Raw genomic sequence first — 21,273 nt, forward strand, 5'->3', positions numbered from 1 at the left:
CTTTCGTCCTTACTTCTTGTATCTTGCACCAAATACACTGTACCAAAGCTTCCACTACCAAGCTTCTTTTCCATGCAGTAACGATTTGCAAATACTCGTCCAGCATCTTGGTTTTTTGATTTTCCTCCTCGAGGAATCTTCTTCGGTAGTGGCATGGTAAACACTCCATCAAAAACTCATCAGATAACCGAACAACAAATCAGATCAACGGAACGTCAAATACGGCTGCCAGTAAAGGAGGCCAAAGAGAACTTTACAAAACAGTTACATTGTGTAACGCTTCTCCAAATAACCGAGGTATCAAGAGGCGTCTTACTTACATTTAAAACGACGCGTCCATTCGTACCCGTAAAAATTGGAAGTTCCTTGGTGGAAAAGTTATACTATAGTAATGCTTACACGACGGATATTCAGTAAGTACTATTGTGGCCCGCAAGGTTGCCCGCAGTGCTGTTAGCACACTGAAAAGACAGCATGTCGAGGCACTCTCAGACACCTCGTAAATTAAAAATTGGGAGTGGTTCAGTTGTTTGTCAAGAAGCTGAAATAAAAGGTGAGGTGACAATCGGTTCGAAAACAGTTATCCATCCTAAAGCTCGAATAATTGCTGAGGCTGGACCGATAATCATCGGTGACAACAACCTCATCGAGGAACAAGCCACCATATTAAATTCCTCTTATCTGGACGACGACGAACAAGTTGGCGAAAAAATCGTGATGAAAATTGGAAACCATAATGTATTTGAGGTGGGTAGTCAGTGTGAGGCGGTAAATGTGGGTGACAACAATATACTCGAGGCAAAAAGCAAGATTGGGCGCCACACAGGTGTTTCCCATGGTTGTGTTATTGGAGCCAAGTGCGAGGTAACCTCCCAAGAGACGCTCCCTGAGAATACTGTTATCTACGGACAGAGTTGTTCAAGGAGAGTTCAAGGCGAGAGACCAGTTCCACAAACACTACAGCTGGATTTTCTAACCAAGATTCTACCCAATTATCACCATCTTAAGAAGTCCAGCCGCTCCTGACTCTATTATCTGAAAGAATTCACATCTCACTGGCTAATATCCCCAGTGCATGCACGTTGCATAGTTATAGTTACCAGCATGCCTTGAAGCTGTTTTTGTTTCAAGGAATCGGCCAAGAACACTGTTTACAGACATGAGTAAAGGGCATTAAGAATTTATGTCAAACAGCTTCGCATACATCATAGAACCGGCTTTTAATTCTGAGAAAACGTTTGGTTCTCAAGGCGCCATCACTTTCTTTTCAGGACTCTAACGACACATTGGGTTCTTGTGATTTGGGGGTGCCTCTATTCCCATTTCGACTTTGTTCAAATGATGGCACTGGTTCTTAAGATATGTAATTAGCAGAATTTACAATAACAATAAATATTATTGTTCGATGAGCAGCTGTTGGGTATGAGATGGTAAATAGCCAACAAGGTGTATTGCTGGTTTTCACTCACGTGATAAACAGCCATGTTTTTCAACGAAAACAAAAGGAAGAGTTTGCATAATAGAGTTAAATTCCCGGAGGATTTGGTCGGGGCACCAACATGGCCGCCTTTTCTTTGTTTTGGGCACCAACATGGCGGTCGTGACGTCATGTGAAAACCGAGAATAGTTCCAGGTTGGCCATAACCATTCTCACATTCCACAAGCCTAACTAGACTAATAAAATTAATGTTTTATTGAATTTCATGAAAAAGACCAGAAGTTGTAAGTTTCATTTCTACAAAATGACTGTCACAGTCAGTCTCCATGTAAGGTCGTAAGGTACCGGTATGTGTATGAGAGTAACCTGTGTAGCAGGCGGTTTGGCAAATTTTAGACACTTCCTTTTATCAGGGTTGACTTCCGAGTGATCGTTTTTTGAATATCACCTGCAGTTAACCCCTCAACATTTTCGAAACCTCCGTTCACCCACGGACAGAGAAAATATCCTTCCTGATTGGCTGATAAAATACACTGCTTGTAAAGACAAGAGAGTGGAAAGAGCCGACAATCTGTTTTCAAAAAATTTGAAAACTTTCGTGCAGTAGCTTGGGTTTTCTGGTGAGCAAAAAGATGTAAAACCACTAATAAATGTAGGTGTTTTGGCTGTCTTTCCCAAGGGAGTCGGAGAGAGTTTCATATTTCAGCTTTTCCAACCAACAAATATTAATGTGTTTTGCATTTAGTAATCATACCTTTGAGAAGTATCATTGGTGACCAGATTATAGAAGCTGAAGGATGAAGGCTCACAGTATTCTCTCCTTGGCAGCTGCCAGATGTATCCATTGGGAAGCTCCAGCTCGTTGTTGCATCGGCAGAAGATGCACTTGACAAGGCATTTCTCAACATGCTGAAATGTCATTCTTTTTTTTTTTTTTTTTTTTTTTTTACAATCATCAAAGTACACTTTATAGATCAAAACACTTGACTTGACTGACAGTTAGTTAACAACAACAAAATTTGTCACTCAAGAAACCTATGCCATTTTTTTACAAAAGCAGTTTGGATATTTGCCATGACAGAAATGTATTTTTCCACTCTTAATTTTTCATAGACAGAATTAATATAGTCTGCAAATTGAAACTTTATATTTTCCTCAAGTGCATTACTGTAAAGAAAGTACTTCCCGATAAGGATTAAGTGGTTGAGGATTGAAGAAGATGACCAATCGTTCAGCACGCCATATACAATTTCTTTTTTGGAAAGTGCAGGTATTTTTTCCAAATGGAGTGAGTTATACCAATTGATAAATCTGCGCCAAAACCATCTGGCAGTCACACATGAGCAGAATAATAATAATTGGCAGTGTTAATCACCCTTTTCTTGCAGTATTGGGGACTGAATTGCAAAAGGGCGCAGGTCACGATATCAGGCTGAAAGCATGTGAAGGAGTCTCTGGATGCCGCTGTACAGTCCATGTTTGATGTCGGAGCACATCACCACAGCTAGATGTTAGTTAGCTGTGAGTTGATTTTAATGTGAGAGGAAAACTGGAGTACCAGGAGAAAAACCCGCGAGTCAGGTTGAGATAGACTGAAACTCGGTCCATTTGCAAGGCGGGGCCAGGGTCGAACCTCACCTCACACTGGTAGGAGGCCCAATTGATAACCACTAAGCCACCCTGACCCGATGCATTGTAGTTTGCTTAGTACTGGTGCAATAAGGACAATATGGATAATGTTTGTATAAAGAATGTTACAGATTATTTTATGTTGAAACAAAGATAACTTTATTTCTCTGGTTATCTGACAGGGAAGAAAATAAATGTGTTTTTGTTCTTGTGAATCGAAGCCGAGTTCACTTTGCCGTTTTTCTGCAGTGGGAGGTGGATACTGTATGTTGTGAGTTCACAGATTTACATGTAAGTTTGTCTATCTTGGGAAACGCGACATTGATCTTCTTTTTTTAAAGCTCGCCTTCCAGTGACTTGGTATGGCTGAAATCAAACTGTAGTATTGCAGAAAGTTACATTTAATGTTGACTTTTTTAAAGAACTCTTTAAATGAAATTGAACCGTTTTTCCCAATCAGCAAGTGTTTGAATTCCGTTTTGACTCTCAAGTTCAGAAAAAAACGGACACATTGTTTATTTTATAAATCTGATTTATAATCTCTCCTTTTTCTTTTGGGGTTTCACTGGGTAGGGTGCTGACTAAAACATAAGGAGTTTATGTCATAATTACATTTAAAGAGAAAATTTCCACCTACACCCGTGCTTGTCACACGATTGGAAATGGGAGGTTTCGAAAATGTTGTGGGGTTGATTGCAGGCTCCTTCTCCTTGCCCCCCTCCACCTGCGCTTGCTTTTTGCATGGCCTGAAAAGAAGCTTCTAAAATTCACCAATTGAAACTGCCTGCAGGGCAAGCTGCAAGTATGAGAGCTAATCAGAATTTTAGGAATTTCTTATGCAAATTTTAAAATTTAATAATTATGAAAAGTTATTTTCACCCCAGTAGCTAAAATTCTTCCCACCAGGGAATGACTTATCACCAGTAGGAAACTTGGTGTCGGGCCCTACCTTGGTAGGGAGAGGGCAGAAGGGACAAGATTATGCATTTTCATTTCCTTTCCTTCTTGAAAAATTGGATGTGGTTACTTAGTGGGTAAATCACCTGTTGATATCAACTGCATATCTTTTGTGATAAATGGTAAATGAAGTTGGCAAAAAGATTGCTGAAGTGACCACAACGGTGTAACAAGTAAGAATCTTTTCATGATGACAGCAATCGTGAGAGCAGTCGTGGCTCAGTTGGCTAGTGTGGGGCTTTCGGAGCGAGAGGTCCCCGGTTCAATCCTTGGTGACTTAAAACGTCTGTTTCGACTTTCCTCTGATCCGTGTAGCTATAGCTTTAAATACCTGTAAAACGGAACACTGACAGAGGGAGGTGGGTAAAGGGCGCACCATCGGCTTCCATAGATACCAGCCTCGTAGCTGAAGGAACTACCGACGTTAAATAAAGTTACTTTACTTTACCTTTACCTTTATGGCTGTTTTTGGCTACCACTGTCAAAATTTTCCTCATCTCAAAATTCAAATTTTCACTTATGTCATTTTCCGGACATTTATTTTACCACCTACAGATACCACAATACAAAAATTCTTATTGCATAGCCCATACAGGGCTTGTGTGGTGCTGTAATAATAGCAATAAAAGTGAAATGCCTGGTCATTTTTGGGGTTAGGACCGGGCAACTGAAGATGGGGATAAACATTTTTTTACTGGTGGGGGAGTCAGCTTGGGCACCAGACTTGAACAAGCAGTACCCATATTCACTCTATCACAGTGCAATAGGTAAATCAAAGCCTCAATTTGTGACAACGAAAGGCTAATAAAAGTACATTTTTTCCTCATCAAGAAATGTGCATCGAAATTTGACTGCTTAATTCATGAGATGTTCTACATCAAAGAATAATTATTGAAACCATCACTTAATGTGCAGTCAGACTCTGTCAGGGCAAAACTATTTACTTAGAATTCACATTTATTGTTAGCGTACTATTGTATATATTGTTTTATTGTTCTATTGTTCTTGTACTGTTAAAGTTATGCTTCATCCGATTAAAATTCATTGCCTGACGATGACATCGGACGATGTCGCAACATTGTCAAAATGAATCTAGTTGTGTTTGTCTTTTTAATCAACATTTTTTCCAATAAATTTTTCACAGTATCTACCAAAATGGGCCAACCTATTCCACAAATCTTTTACTTTTTCAAGCTCTTGCCTCCTGACTTGATAGTGATACAAAGAGATTAACCACCTAATTTTGCATTTTTTTAAATCCAAGACCAGGGTCACATAAGTACTTTTCATAAAATAATTGTCTGTAATTTCTTTCATTTAACCTCAGTTAAGTGGCTAATACCACCGACTCGGAGGGTAAAAAAAATTATAAGGCTTTGTATGGGAATCTCAATAACAAACTGGAAAAGATATTTACATGCAAAAATACTCTGAAAAAAAACCATACTTTATTGTTGTGGTGACTCTCTTGCTTCTTGTGTGGTTATTTGCCTGATTGTCCCGCGTTCTCACTGGTACATAAATTTATCGAGAAAATGTTCTCAAGATTTCCATACAAATCCTTATAATTTTTTAACCCTCCTAGTCTGGGCTGCCAATGCTAATACAAACTTTAACTTTGTGGGTTACACCCATGATTTGCAGAAACCACAATGTAATCCTACATGTTAAGTAATCTTAAGGTGATTCCTCAGTATTGCAATGTGCATCCTGTGCTGCGCTTATGGTATGTCAATATTTATAAATTGGATCAAATTTTTTTTAAATCCAAGACCAGGGTCACATAAGTACTTTTCATAAAATAATTGTCTGTAATTTCTTTCATTTAACCTCAGTTAAGTGGCTAATACCACCGACTCGGAGGGTAAAAAAAATTATAAGGCTTTGTATGGGAATCTCAATAACAAACTGGAAAAGATATTTACATGCAAAAATTCTCTGAAAAAAAACCATACTTTACTGTTGTGGTGACTCTCTTGCTTCTTGTGTGGTTATTTGCCTGATTGTCCCGCTTTCTCACTGGTACATAAATTTATCGAGAAAATGTTCTCAAGATTTCCATACAAATCCTTATAATTTTTTAACCCTCCTAGTCTGGGCTGCCAATGCTAATACAAACTTTAACTTTGTGGGTTACACCCATGATTTGCAGAAACCACAATGTAATCCTACATGTTAAGTAATCTTAAGGTGATTCCTCAGTATTGCAATGTGCATCCTGTGCTGCGCTTATGGTATGTCAATATTTATAAATTGGATCAAATTTTTTTTAAATCCAAGACCAGGGTCACATAAGTACTTTTCATAAAATAATTGTCTGTAATTTCTTTCATTTAACCTCAGTTAAGTGGCTAATACCACCGACTCGGAGGGTAAAAAAAATTATAAGGCTTTGTATGGGAATCTCAATAACAAACTGGAAAAGATATTTACATGCAAAAATTCTCTGAAAAAAAACCATACTTTACTGTTGTGGTGACTCTCTTGCTTCTTGTGTGGTTATTTGCCTGATTGTCCCGCTTTCTCACTGGTACATAAATTTATCGAGAAAATGTTCTCAAGATTTCCATACAAATCCTTATAATTTTTTAACCCTCCTAGTCTGGGCTGCCAATGCTAATACAAACTTTAACTTTGTGGGTTACACCCATGATTTGCAGAAACCACAATGTAATCCTACATGTTAAGTAATCTTAAGGTGATTCCTCAGTATTGCAATGTGCATCCTGTGCTGCGCTTATGGTATGTCAATATTTATAAATTGGATCAAATTTGAAGCATTGTAAATATGGCATAAGTCAATCATACACGCTGAAACAGTTCCCAAAACATGTGAGAGAAGTGAATGACCCATAGCTCTTTGCGACTAAGCATGTGCATTCCAAGAACATGGGAATTTTGTTGTTTTGATCTACAATAAGCGAGAATTAGACACAATGGTGTTTTACTCTTAATTAAACAAGCACAGTGACCTATAATTTTTATTGCATAATTTTGGTGTACAAATTATCCCCTTCAAATCAAAAAGAAAAATTTTTTTCATTATTGTAGTTCTCACAACAGGGATTAGTAGGGAACATTCAGGGAAAGTTTCAAGAAAATTGTTGACAACTTTTTTTCTGAGGAATCACCTTAAAAGTACTGTCCCAGTGAACTTAAGTCTTAGCATTGTGTACTGAACATGACTTAACCAAAATCCTTGGGGGCATTGATCTTGAAAGAATCAAGATAAAATATCTTGAATTTATTTTGACAGGTCTATGAAGTATGCATTTCAAATTGTACCATAATGATTATAAATTATGTTAATCTAGTTTACTAGGGACACATTAATTTTCAAAGGACTAAAAATCTGTTAAATGTGAAATTATTTTGCACTTTTCATGTCATTCTGTCTGGTATCTCTGCACAAGCCTGGTAACAGCAATATGAATTATCTTAAATTTAAGTCTTGAACACAAGGACATGCATCACAGCACACATTACACTTAGTTTGTTGCTTCAGAGAAATGGCCGACATCCCCAGAAATATTGTCTTCAAACACATTGTTTGTCATTTCTAACTGAATACCATGTTCAGGGTCATTACTTTCAGTGAATAATTTGTTGTCTTTCTTGATGCAGATACCATAGCAATGGTTGTTTGAGATGTAATTGTCTGTCAGGATAGCTTTTGTTTTCTTGCAATCTGAAAGGGCCTGCAGATCAAACAATATGGTTACAATTGACTCGGAGAAGCATTTGTTAAAAGAACTATTTATCACTTTCAAGCAAGTAATGTGGAAGTGAACTGCAGTATGAAGCAAGGATTAGTAGCTTAAAAACGTGTAGGTTGTTATGATATCTACCAGTAAGTTCTGTTAACCCTAACTGTGCTTCAAACCATTTGGCCCTAAGGGTGAAGGATGTTAAAGAAATGCACTACTAATGAATGACAAAGTTAGATAATACGTTCTACAGGCTTCAGAGCAAACGGAATTAAACCACTGAATGAAAAATGTGTCATGAGAAAACATACCTCAAGAAGAACTGCACCAGTAAGGGACAAAGCCTGAGAGTCATTGCCACTTTCCCCATTGTCAAACAGTTTATTGCTTTGTAAATGAACAAGTGCTCCAGGAGAAACTGCAATTCCGGAGCACTATGAATGAGAAGTTTTAAGTCAAGATGGGGATAAAGGCTGTAGTGTAAGAATTCTATCAAAAGTCTTCATAAATTATAGTCACAACTGCAGGAAAGAAGGAAAAAAATCTGCAACAGCAAAGATAGCTTATCTTAATAACACTTGAAAGATGGTTCAAATAGCTTTCAGATCTCAGGAATTGGTCTTAAAACTTGTGCTAGGGTTGTGAGAGCATGTCGCATTTGTACTAGAGTCATTATACACTGTATCATATCATATATCTTTCTTTACCCTCAGATTTTAGAGTAGCTTGGTGTAGCTAATATCCCCGAGCATTTACTCTCCCAACCATGATACACCACAGAAGACAGACCACAACACCAGGAACTACATGCCCTACTCTTTGCGACAAGTGTGTGGGTTCTTTTACGTCCCACAGGATTATGAACATTGAAGGGTTATGAGATGGGACCTACGGTTTATCGTCCTTATCTGAGAAGACTATGTGGAGTCTAACCATTTGCAGATGTAATTACAAAGGCAGCACTTTCTCCTCAGTTAAAAACCCTGAGTGTCGGTCCGGCAGGAGTTGAACTCACAACCTCCCGCGTGACAGCCCGGTGCTCAAACAACTGAGCCACTGGTGCGCGGTGTAAATATTGTTTTCAAGGCAATGGTTAAATTACATATATTATTTTTTTGGGGTCACCTCGCAGCTCTTACAAGGTCTCACCTGATTGGAGACCACCCTAACCCTTAACAAAAGAACAAATAACAGAAACAATGGACCCTAGGCCTAAAACAAAAGGGCTGCAACTCTATCCTCTAGGGTCCATTGTTTCTGTTATTTGTTCTTTTGTTAAACCTCAAGGGTGGTCTCCAATCAGGTGCGACCTTGTAGGAGCTGCGAGGCTACCGTTTTTTTGTATTGCCATGAGGATACTCAGAATAAAAAATTGAAGATTCAGGGCAGGGCAACTACCATGAGTCTCCTATGGTAGTGCATGCAAGGTTGTACATTCAACTTCTACAAGTGCAATGTATGAGGAGCACTCTGATTTTAGCCGATTCCTAAGTCATCATAAAAAAAAGTATTTCTTAAACATTTTTCTCTACAATCTGTGCCAAGGGATTTTTATTCTGGTGCAGTATGTGTGACAAGTCTCCAATAACATTTTAACTAGTGAAATGATCAATCAAGTCAGCACAACTCTGAGGCTAATTTAAAAGAATTTGGTACCTTTGCACCATGGAGCTTGCATTCCCTCATCACCATCTCGCCATTGCTTTCCACTGTCACAGCATTTGTCACACATTTCATTTCACAATTATCAAGTGTGACACATCCACTCTTGATCAAAACAATCCCTTCATTATCATTTCCTTGCTCAAAGACAACATTCTTTATACTAATATCACCTCCAAGGCATTCTAAGGCAAAGTCATCATTGTCACTGCAACAGACTGAGAAATCAGTGGATTATTCATTTTATCAAAAATTATGAACCTTCCGGAACTTCAAAAAAACCTCATTATTTTAAGATGGTAGATATGACCTTATAACTGTGGAAGCACATACATGCCATATCAATTAGATGTAGCCAATCTTGGGATCTTTGCCTTTCAGTTTTTACAAGTGTTGTAAATTGTACCATTATATTAAACCTTCAAATAACAGCTCTGCAAATTGAATGCACTAGTTGTATGCTAGACATGACAATCATTTAACTTGACCTTTCCCTCATGACTGGACATTACATAACATTTTAGGCCTAATTAGGCCTAAAACTGACGATATTTCATCTCAAATCCAACCTTTGTCGGTTAGTATTCAATGTATGGTGGGATCACACTGTACATGGTGATTTGGTGCTTCGTTTCACTGTTTCGTGGTTTAGTAATGCCCGTCATGACTGCAGTGTTAATTTCCCCAGCTTAGAAGTCAATCAGAGTGAACTTCGCTTAATGTAAGTTTGTCTAGTTGGTTCAATAAGTTCCTGAAGGTTTCAACCCTTTTATATCTCAGTTGGAAATAATAATTTAATAGCCAGCTAAAACTTACCAATAATTTCTGAACGGTTTCCTTTGCCAGTGATGTGAACAGAGTCTACAAGTTGATACACCCCATTAAGGTTGTATTTTCCAGGGAAGACAACAATTGTATCCCCAATATAATAGCTGTTCAATGCTTTCCCTAAGCAAGGAAAATGTGCTATAACTGTGTCATCTGTCAAAAAAATGACAATAAGCAGGATTAATATAAAAATTCAAGCTCTTGAGTGAAACCCAGTATTCATATTATAACATATTAAACTCATCGCCAATAGATGAGTGTGGAGAAGGTGCCTGTAAGGTCTGTGGGGGAGCCGCGAGCCAGCGCAAAGGGTAACCATGACAACCCTGTGAGCGGCAACCACCCAGGCACCGTCACACTGAAATTACTCAGTGGAATGTTGAAAGCTCACCAATACTTACCCGAGGGGAAGGGAGGGACAGGAGCAAAGCTTTTTTCGGCAACTGTGCATGCGGCACAACATGAGCAAAATGGTTGACGTCAACGGGGGAGCTGTAAATTTACTGAGGCCCTGCAAAACCCAAGGGGCCCCCGCCTAACTTAAGGAAGAGACCGCTGGCCAGCATTGTCTTGAGTTTAACCTCGCCTAAATTACATTTAGCCCCATAAGTCAGTTAACCAAAGGCCAAAATTAAAAGTACATTACTTTTACTTAATAAGGCAGAAATATACATTCATGACAAAATTACTCAATTCTGATTGGCTGACAGCAGTGCTGTTTTTTTTGTAAACACAGTACAAACAAAATTGATAGTTCACTTTGCATGTTTTTCAGAAAGCTCAAATTGCTTTCGCCCAATGAGCTCATGCAATTTCGATACTTTTTTAAACACCCACTTGTGCAAATTGTTTTCAAATTGAACTCAAAGTCGTATGATTTCCTATAATAACAAACACATGTTTTGATGCACTTTCAACAAAAGAACCTCTGGGATAACGTTCAGATAATAGAACTCTTACATTTGTATTTGTCATCACTGCAAACCATTAGTGATATTTTTGTTACTCTTCCATTTGGGCAAAATTTGACGAAATAACTAAATTTATAATAATTATGATGATGATGATGACGCATTCAGCTTTTAAGTTCCCTATTATTCTCTCCTCAAAAAGTTTGTTTTGAGTTTTGAGAACCTCCTTTTGACTTAAGAGCTAAATTATAATAACCAATGGCTACAGTAACTGTTTGTTAGGCTTAAATCCATCTTCATGATTATTTAGCCCAATTGTGGAAATACATGTAGTTCACACCAGGAAAGGAAAAAATAATTTTACTAAGCAGGGTGGGAAGCGCAAAACCATAATACCTTACTGGCTCAGGATTAGATAACTACTGCTCTTTTGACTTGGCAGCTAAGGCAGGTAGGAACAGCTTCATTTATAAATATATTATGTATATATACATTGTGTTCAAGATTGTGGTACAGTAATACATCATAATTAACTCAAAGAAAAATTCAGACTGAACTAGTTTACAAACATGTTTAACAGGAATGTAGGGTGTTGAGTATAAATTACTGGTAACTTTTTTACCTTGAAAAAACTTAACCATTCCAGCTTGAAATTTTGGAGCAACAATATAGGTGACTGGATCATCTCCTTCAGTTCTGTTACCTCTGGGTTCAATGTGCCTGGCCATCTTTGGTGTGACAGTTGCCAAAAGGTATCTCATTTGCGGATTCTCCATAATCTGGAGTGAGTGTGCAAGGGATTCACAAAACTCAGATATCTGAGCACATCTTAACACATCCACCTCATCCAGCTCTTGATCAAGCTCTTTAGCTGACATTTGCTCTTGAAGCTGTTTCAGTTCTGTAAGCTTCTGTCTGTACTGATCATATGTTTCTACAAAAACAAATCATCCATCTAAAGGACTAGGTATAAAACAAGGACTGAGTATCAAAAACGGAGTATAGGACAAACTAAGATTGTACTGGCCCAGATACAGATTTTCCATGTTAAAATATCGTCACTTACACAGAAATCCTCATAGTTACTACATTGACTGGACTGCGCTAGAGAAAGTAAGATTAGAGATTTTCAAAATTGTACTTTACTCCACAAGTTTAACACTAGAGGGAGTGGAAAAATTGCTATATTGGGGAAGAACGAAAATATTTCAGGCACGAAGTTCAACTCTTGGTATACATGTATAATAAAGTCCTCTGACTGTTGCTGTTGTAGTTCGAGCCAGGATGGCTGGATAGATTTTGGCTGGTCACACAATCTTTACTCCCAAAGACAGTAAGTCTAGTACGCAAGAGGCTGAAGATGTATTTGGTAGCGTGTACGCGTAAATCAGGACATGGACTATAACAGTTGTTCTCTTGGTAGAGTGCTGTTTGCAGACGGACCTGTGTGACACTGAGGTTAACAAAAAGTTGTATCAATCACAACGAAACAGTTATTGTGCGAATGGGTAAACAGATCTCCCTGTCTAAATATCACAATGGCATCTCCCACTGAAGTCCTTCAAATTTCTCGATTTCTTACCATAAAGCTGGTGACCCGCGAAGGATTCCATAATTTTCATGCCTTACCTCTGATAAATACATTACAGTGGCTATGTTGGAAGAAAAGTCAGCTAACATCTAGCACGTGACAATTATGCATGTGACAATTTTATTATGGCACAAAATACTATTTCCACCATTCCCATGTCGGATTTCAATTGACATTTTCACAGTCTTTTGTACTCAGTCCTCACATTGTGCCTATTCCTCAGCTGTTGGAAGAAAAGTCAGCTAACATCTAGCACGTGACAATTATGCATGTGACAATTTTATTATGGCACAAAATACTATTTCCACCATTCCCATGTCGGATTTCAATTGACATTTTCACAGTCTTTTGTACTCAGTCCTCACATTGTGCCTATTCCTCAGCCTCCAGTCCGCATTTAATTTATACCCGGTCCAAAGTCCATGTTTTACATTGACCGATTTTAAAACATTAACTCTCAATAGAAAACAAATTGTCCAACTCTCTTGCAGTAGTGTTTATGAATAAAATAAAATTGTATTTGAAGTGCAGGTTTTAGACTAAAGTGAGAAGTGATTCTTGCACTTCTCTGTACAATTTAAGCAATAATTATTGTCTCTTTGAGACAACTGAAAAATTCAGGTGGCTTCAACGGGATTGGTTGTGCGGGATTCAAACCCATGCTCTCTGCAGGTCACTTTGTTGGGCACAAAATGACCTGCTCCCAACGTCAGTGGCTTCATAGCTCAGTTGGTATCTAGAGCATAATGCAGTGGCAAATTGCAGAGTTCATGGGTTCCAAATCCCGCTGAAGCCACCTGAATTTTTCAGGTGTCCATAAGAGACAATTGCTTAAAATAATTACATCCAGATAAGACAAGTGCAAGGATTACTTCTCAGTGGCGTTTATCTTTTGACAAGTTTTGTGCATATTTCTGTGGCTGATAATTCCTCTAATGTTTGAGATTTTATTTATCCTATGACAATACTAAAACTAGTTACAATCATAATCATTGTAAAAGGACCCAACAATGAAAGTAGGCTATTACAAAATACACAAGTACCGGTAGTAATGATAAAAATAATGATAATAATAGCAATAACATTATTGTTTATTAACCCTTTAACCCCCGAACCGGGCCTGAACCAGCCAGACTTGGTATTTTACTCTGTCTAACGCCAGATGATTTTACTAGTCAATGGGCCGGGGAACCCCCAGGAGTCAATGGGTTAATTTGTCACCCTTTAAGTGAATCACAATAGGAATATAATAATATATTACATTATGTTATTATGCTTACAGTACTATAATGGGATCACCATGATAAATACTAAACCTTGATAATGATATTATTAATATTTACCTCTATATCTGTTGATGAGATCCTTTGGGAGGTTACCTTCTTTAATGTCATGATAAAGCTGAAGACGAGTTTCTAAATAACGAGCCACGTAACTGTAATCACCATCCTCATCCTCATCCCATTCTCTCCAAATGCTTTCATAAAAGAACCTGAAGACAAAATGACAATCAACGAAAATAATTATGTGGAACATTGCACGCCAAATGTACAGAGCCACAAGAGTACCCAGTATAGATCAAAATAGCAATACACAAGAGGAAAAGCTTGCCATACAGGAAATTTGAGGAAGACTTTCTTATGTTATTGCATATAGAAAATGCAACTTTAATTATTTCTGTTTTGCATAGTGCCATCATCATGCAATGAGAGGAACTCAAAAAGCAAAAAATATAAGATTAACTTTCCAGAAACATAAAAATGGGCACAAACCTGACATGTTCTACAGCCAATGCAGTGTCATCATATTGTCCCGATTCATCATACACTGGACAAAGCTCAATTAAGGGTACAGTATTTTTACAACTTAAAAGATGTGTGTTCACAAGTTCTATATCTATCAAATTGGGGTGGTCTGTAACAACAGGTTCACAGATTTGAACTTCAGCAGTTAACTTAACAGCATTCACATTCAATACCTGTGAATAAAGGAAATACTGTACATTACAAGTAATATCCATAGTCATTTAGTTTGTCAGACAAACAGACAAACTGTCATTCAGACAGGCAGTCAGTTCCCAAAAATCCCTTACAGACAGCACAATTGCCTGCCTCAGATAATATCAAAATCTCCAAGAGGTTTTCTTAGGAGTTAATTAAGAATTCACAAAGTCTAAATCAACTAGTCAATGAAACTTTTGTCTAAACTAAACTTGGAGATTCTTCATCTGCTGTCCACCAACTTCCTACACTTTCCAACTTTCTCACTAGACAGGGTATTCATTCAAAGATTATGTCAAACTCAAAATTTCTTTGAAAGTATCCACCCAAAATATCGAGAGCCAAATTTGCACCATTCGTGAGACCTTTGAATGGATGGATGAGGATAACAGTATCTAGAATTCAATAGCTGTCCAACAAATTTTACAAAATAAGCCACTTCGGGGAATGCCAGAATACTCTGTTTGTCCCCCCAAAGTTTGCATAAGCATTGTTTTTGTTGTCTCTTGGGACAATATAATTGTAAGTCCCAAGAGAAACTGGAAACAATGCTTATGCAAAATTTAGGGGGGCAAACAAAGAGTATTATAGTATTTTCTGAAATGGCCCATTGTTACTCAAATCACTTTACAGTACATGTAAATCCTTCACAGCTGGAGATCCATAAAGTAAAACCTGACCCCAGTTGTTCAAAGGCCAGTCTCAAGGTTATTTATCCGAGCAAGAGTGCTCTTCTAATTCGGTATCTCAACAACAAATCAACTGAAATCAAAACAAAAGGGTAAAGTAAAGGATGGAGAAATGAAACTACACCACAAGAGGAATACAGTATAAGAGACACCTAAAGCTGCTTCTGAGTTCAAATCATCATGGAAGAAACAAGAACATGGCAGTCAATACATGGGCAGTTGCTCAGCTGCAGTATGGAGCAGGAGTTCTAAAGTGGACCACAGAGGAGTTGGACAGAAAGACTCAAAAGGTGATTACCATGTATAGTCCACTTCACCCTAACAGTGATATTAACAGGCTATATATGCTAAGAGGAAAAGGTGGAAGTTGTGAAAAATGTATCCAAAGGAAGGAGAACAGTGTTGGACGGTAGTTTAGAAACAGTAATGGGGGGGGGGAGGGGGGGGGGGGGCAGTTATTGGAAACAGTGAAAGCATTTTGGAGTGGTAGATTTAGAAGCTGCTGTAAAACCAGAGCACTTTAAAAAGGAAGCAGTAGAAGAAGTTAAATCACGGAGAGAAAAGACAGTTTCTGAGGCAGCTGGAAGACAAGGGTGTTGACATCAACAGAACCTGGAATTGAGTAAAAAAAGATGACCTTAAATCCAGCACTGAAGCTCTCATCTGTGCGGCACATGCAGCACAAAAACAAGCTATGAGAACAAATTATGTGGAGTTTCAAGTGGACAAGAGTGGGGAATCTCCACTGTGTAGAATGTGTCATGAGATGGGTGAAAGTGTTACCCATGTCATTAGCAAGTTTTCCCAAATTGCGGCAAAAGGAGTATAAGAAGAGATATGATAATGTTGGCAGAATGATTTATTGTGAATTGTGTGGGGTGAATGGGTTGGACAGAGCAGACAAATGGAACAAGCACCAGCCCCAGAGTGTGTTGGAGATGGATATTAGATCAAAGTGTTGTGGGATTTCAATATACAGTGCAACCATCTAATAGAGGCTAGAAGGCTGGATATTATTGTTGTGGGGAAGGAGGATAGAGTCTGTGATATAATGATTATTGATGTTTCCATACCATCTGACTGCAAAGGAAAGTGAAAAAATTGAAAAGTATCAAGATCTCAAGTGCGAGATAACAATGTGGGCTATCCGAAAAGTGGAGGTGATACCAGTTGTTGTAGGATCTTTGGGAGCAATCCCTAAATGTCTGAATAACTCACTTCAGAATATTGGTGCAATATTTTCCTCATTTTCCGTAACGTACATGCATGAAAATAATGCAAAGGCACTGGTAACCATTCTCGACCCCACAGCTTGTCGCATTTCTATGACATGACTTGAGTGGCTGATTATTTTCACTGAAGTTCTCAAAGATTAAAAATGCGGGTCAGAAAACAATTCAAGGACTTTCAAGGACCAGCAATGAAGAGCAGAGATTTTCAAGGATTTTCAAGGCCTTGAAAATGCACTCTCAAAATTCAAGGGTTTTCAAGACGCGTACGAACCCTGTTCTCCAAAATCGCCAGAGTGAACTGTGTTGTTTTTAGAACCATTGGACTGAAATTCAATTTTTTATTTCCTTGAAAGACAGAAAAAGTGGTTATACTTTGATTCATAACCAAACAATGAAGGGGAATGGGTTTAATACTGGGTTGACATCATAGACTGCTTTGCATTTTGCTGTTTCTTTGAAATTTCTTTGTGACGTCAACCCGGCATCCAACCCATTCCCCTTCTGCCAGGGACAACAAACAAAGGCTCGTTACCAAGCCACAAACAAACTCAATGGTCGCCGTGTCATCTCAAAGCTTGTGACGATGTTTTTCATCGCTTTATCGTTTCGTTTGGGACACTATCAGGCGTCGCTGGTAGGGCTTTGATTGTGTGGCTAGCTTATATATGAAATGAAAGAAAAACCTATGCCCTTTAATTCTACTGTAGATTTGTGGCTGTGGGAACATTTTAACCAGGAATATTTGACTCCATTTAGTGGGCTCATGAGAATTTAGTGTTCTGCCTTGGTATTTTTATTATGACCGTTGACAACCGATGAACTGATAATGGCTCAAATTCGCGTTGAATCTGGAAAGACACCTCACAGGAAGGAAGCGACCCACAATGGCAATAAGGTTAGGCTTTTTAATTGAGATTTTTTTCGTAAAATTATCTTCTCAGGTCTCAGGTCTTATCTTCCCATACAAATCTCTATATTTCCTCACACTGAGCTTCGGGTGCCTGTGGATCATTAACAAGCAACCGACATAAAAGCTCTACAGAAGCAATCTATTAACCTAACCGATAAAAAATAAGTGGACGATTACTCTAAAGCATTACCTCCACGAGTACATCAAACGGCTGATAGTGCCCACTTGAATTAGGAGTGCTCCGCCAAACTGCTTGCCAGCCGCTCGAGTCCACGTTTTGTGCAACGTACTTTGCAATTTTATCCGACAGTTCATCTGGCCTACATATACCCAAAATATTCTTATAGGCAGACATACGGTCTTCAAAAAGTAAGTTTGAAGTATCAAATATCATTGGCAGAGGGCGAGACATTTTAAGTGTCCTCCTCGCAAAGAAATCGTATTTCGCGCGTTTTAGTGAGGGATGCTGGAATGTGTTGGGAATCAAGATGGGCACTAGTCTCCAGGACTAGACGTTTACTTTGCCACAGTCCCTGACGGTCACCAATCTAATCCCTAACCCTAACCCTAACAAACCCTAACCCTAATTGCTTCTTTTTTTATCGATGATGTACGAGACTAAACCTAGGTTAATTTGGATGATTCTTTCCTGGAATATTTATCTTTACGATGCAGTCCACATTAGTGCCAAAAACACACTTGTATGGGGTCCAGGACTGGACGCAAGAATTACACTACCAGCAAGATACTTCTTTGTGCAGAGCGTTGACAAAGGCAACAACAAGTGAGCTTTTTAATTGATATAAATGAGAAGACCAGTTCATTGCCACCAAGATGAAAACTGTTTATGAGCGATCTTTTGCACAGATTTTGCCGCAAATCCCAAAACAAGCAGTTATTAAAAAGCAAGAATCCCCAAAATCCGGCTGCAAAGTCTTCTTTGAGGACTTTCTTAAGGGATTTCCTCACAGAAAAGTGGGTTTCCAATGTAAAACGATTACAGCACTGTCGATCCATTCCATCCATTGCTCAATTCGCTCCTCAAATGACACAATTTAATATTGCTTTCTGTTTTTCATGATTTTAGGTCACATTATTTTTTATTTTGTGTCATCTGTTTTGATTTGTCAGCTGATGCAAGTAGCCAGAGCAGCTCAAGCTGCTACACGCACATCTCCTGATCGAGAAACCTTTCGAGCCCCCTGAAAGCTCTGGCTTCTGAGAAATACTAGAAATTTGAAATTCTGGAATCCGACAGCAGAGAGTTAGTGATATGCAACAACATATCACAAATATATCATCAATCTATATGCGATACAGAACAAACTTTGACCGTATTGCAGCAAACACAGCTGCAAAATACAATAAAAGGTATTATTGACTCTGTTCTCACAGAGTATAATAGTTGCAGTGATCTGTGAAATGCAGAGCTATCATGACTCAGGGTGTGACAAAAACGGTGTCCACTTGCCCCAGACAAGTGGTTTTGGCCAGGGGACAAGTGGGTTGTCAATCTTACTTGTCCTTTGGACAAGTGAATCTTCAGGAAATAATTTTAAAATGCAAGATGTTTAAATGTTTAAGTGGAGAAATTAGTATACAGTTAAGTTTTTGCAAGTGTAAAACAGATCGCTTTTGCAAAAGTAACTTAGAAGTTGGAAATGAAATGAGTTGAGCACTTACGATTTAATTCCTCATATTTTTTCAATGCGTACTGGGACTCATTTTGGGGTATCGATTTGTGCATTTATTAAAACCCTTTCACTCCTAAACCGGCCTAAACCAGCCATACTTAGTGTTTTAGTCTGTCTAACGCCAGAGTATTTTACTGTCTAATGCCAGACGATTTACTCATCAATGGGGAACCCCTAGGAGTCAATGGGTTAATAGACCCTCTTCGTCGCTGTCAGGACGTGCACAGTGATAGCTGATCAGCGAAGCATAAAAGACCATAAAAGGCTATTTTGATGTACCGGTAAAGCAACTAAAAAGAAAAACAAAACCTTCGGCAGAGAACAGTGAGGTGAATGAGAAGAAAAAGCAAACTAACAGCCCAATGGTTCGAGTTCAAAGTTCCAAGATCATCATCATTATATCCAAGCAAAGCTATAGCAATGGCCATCTACCCTATCATTGTTCATTTTAGTACTTAGCGCGCGCGCTCAATGCATGACGTGGCATGTGAATTTGCGTGCGCTGTAAGGATGCGCAGTAGCAATGGGCGCGAATGTCCTTAAGAGAAAAGAAGCTATTCATATGGGAAAAACCTACACTAAATCATCAACTTCAGCATGTCAATTTAAAACTTTCTTTGTAATATTTTACATTGTCATGTTTCTTTTTATTCTTAGAATGTATTAGCATTTTGCACACACTCGTATAATTATATTCAACTGTGTACTTTGTAATTCAAACTTAAGTTGACAGAAGATTCTGTTGAAACATGTATTTTTTAAAAAACGTTGTGTTATTTCTTAAAATTGTAACAAATACACTATTGGAAAGTCAACATCCTCTTTTCCTGGCCCCAGTTATTCAAAAGGTGGATAACGCTATCCACTGGATAATTCACTATCCATTGGATATGGCAATTGGTTTTGCCATGACTTATCCACTGGACAATGATTTATCCATCATTTGAACAACTGGGGCCAGATCAAACAAAATACAAAGTAGATTCACTTGAGTAGAATTCTGATCTGGTTTTAAAAAACCTGAATGTAAAGAACAAAATATTATTAAGAAATGTTGTAAATTATCCTTGGCACAAGGAAGTTTGGAGTGTTGAAGTTCACCAACAAACAATAAGCTTTATCATAATATCAGGTCTCACTTTAAGTAAAAGACATTATATGGTTTCTTTGCCACTCTTATCACCTGCTATGCTGGGTACAGCTTTAGTTGTCCTCCTAAAAACAATAATAATATTATAATCATCATCATTTTTCATATCGGCAGTTCCATTGTTTTCAATGCTTTTCTTATGTAAATTGTTACTAATTAGCATGACAACATCATTAACATAAGAAAAGGAGGAAGGTCTGTATCATAACAAGGTCAACACCAGCCTCACTTTCATTCAAAGGCCAGGTAACTAAGCACACAACTGTAAAGAGGTCTAGTGGTGTTTGTGGCCACTCCCCAAGTGCAAAAGAGAATCAGACTGAGTGCTTTTCAGTGCTAGGCCATTGAACAATGGCTACACATTGAAGGGGTTGCAACAAATTAAAGTTCTGCAGTCTTAAACCAAGTTGCAGCAGTTGAGAAATATTAAGTGCAAAGTAAGACTTTATTATTCACTATCACCCACACAAATTTACTGATTGAATTTATAGAAAATAAGACAGGTATAACTTGTCAAAAGTATTCTGCCAGCATTCTTTCAATCTTTTGTTCTATTACTGTTGACTTTTGCAGCATAACAGAATCCCCTGGCGAAGATGCCTTTCAGGTTAAAATCACAAGTTCTGTAAGTGAGAGACTCAGAGCTTGGGTACAAAAACTAGACAGGCATGATGGCTCATTTATCATCCGCTACCGCATGTTCGCATCATATCCTGATCTTACTATTGAAGTAACCCACAAGGGAAAACATGTTGCCAATTCCCCATACAGATTGCAAGGTTTGTTTTTGTTATTGTTGCTTTTGGAGAGTTTTTGTAAAATACACCCTCCTCCACCCTCCATAAACAATGCAATGGTGGGCTGTCCAGGTCAAA

At 38.3% G+C, this 21,273-nt stretch overlaps 4 protein-coding genes across 7 annotated transcripts in view; 2 read left to right on the forward strand and 2 right to left on the reverse strand.

Annotated features, from left to right (window-relative positions):
• LOC138022270 (serine/threonine-protein kinase Nek11-like) overlaps positions 1-443 on the reverse strand; it is a 46,371-nt gene extending 45,928 nt beyond the window's left edge. Inside the window, exons 1-2 of one of the 2 annotated variants that reach the window (XM_068869367.1) lie at positions 321-443; positions 1-225 (exon numbers count right to left, since the gene is read on the reverse strand). In XM_068869367.1, coding sequence (XP_068725468.1) covers positions 1-155 — 155 coding nt within the window. In that variant the 5' untranslated portion in view covers positions 156-225; positions 321-443. The other variant, XM_068869366.1, reaches the window with a different exon arrangement.
• LOC138022277 (dynactin subunit 6-like) lies at positions 426-3,282 on the forward strand. The gene has a single exon (XM_068869377.1). It carries the CDS (start codon positions 475-477, stop codon positions 1,024-1,026), a length of 552 nt encoding a protein of 183 aa, XP_068725478.1. The 5' UTR covers positions 426-474; the 3' UTR covers positions 1,027-3,282.
• LOC138022271 (SHC SH2 domain-binding protein 1 homolog B-like) lies at positions 453-18,005 on the reverse strand. Its single transcript, XM_068869368.1, has 8 exons — positions 17,745-18,005; positions 14,496-14,701; positions 14,067-14,215; positions 11,755-12,066; positions 10,210-10,374; positions 9,388-9,611; positions 8,043-8,165; positions 453-7,722 (listed from the first exon to the last, which is right to left on the reverse strand). Exons 1-8 carry the CDS (start codon positions 17,964-17,966, stop codon positions 7,513-7,515), a joined length of 1,611 nt encoding a protein of 536 aa, XP_068725469.1. The 5' UTR covers positions 17,967-18,005; the 3' UTR covers positions 453-7,512.
• LOC138022273 (protein O-glucosyltransferase 2-like) overlaps positions 17,227-21,273 on the forward strand; it is a 16,687-nt gene continuing 12,640 nt past the window's right edge. Inside the window, exons 1-2 of one of the 3 annotated variants that reach the window (XM_068869373.1) lie at positions 17,227-17,539; positions 20,972-21,177. In XM_068869373.1, the coding sequence (XP_068725474.1) occupies positions 17,529-17,539; positions 20,972-21,177 (217 nt within the window). In that variant the 5' untranslated portion in view covers positions 17,227-17,528. Of the gene's footprint in view, positions 17,540-18,080; positions 18,339-20,971; positions 21,178-21,273 lie in introns of those variants that run through there. The other 2 variants (XM_068869370.1, XM_068869371.1) reach the window with 2 other exon arrangements.

This window comes from Montipora capricornis, chromosome 10, assembly GCF_036669925.1.
Source record: "Montipora capricornis isolate CH-2021 chromosome 10, ASM3666992v2, whole genome shotgun sequence".
Lineage (NCBI taxonomy): Eukaryota > Metazoa > Cnidaria > Anthozoa > Scleractinia > Acroporidae > Montipora > Montipora capricornis.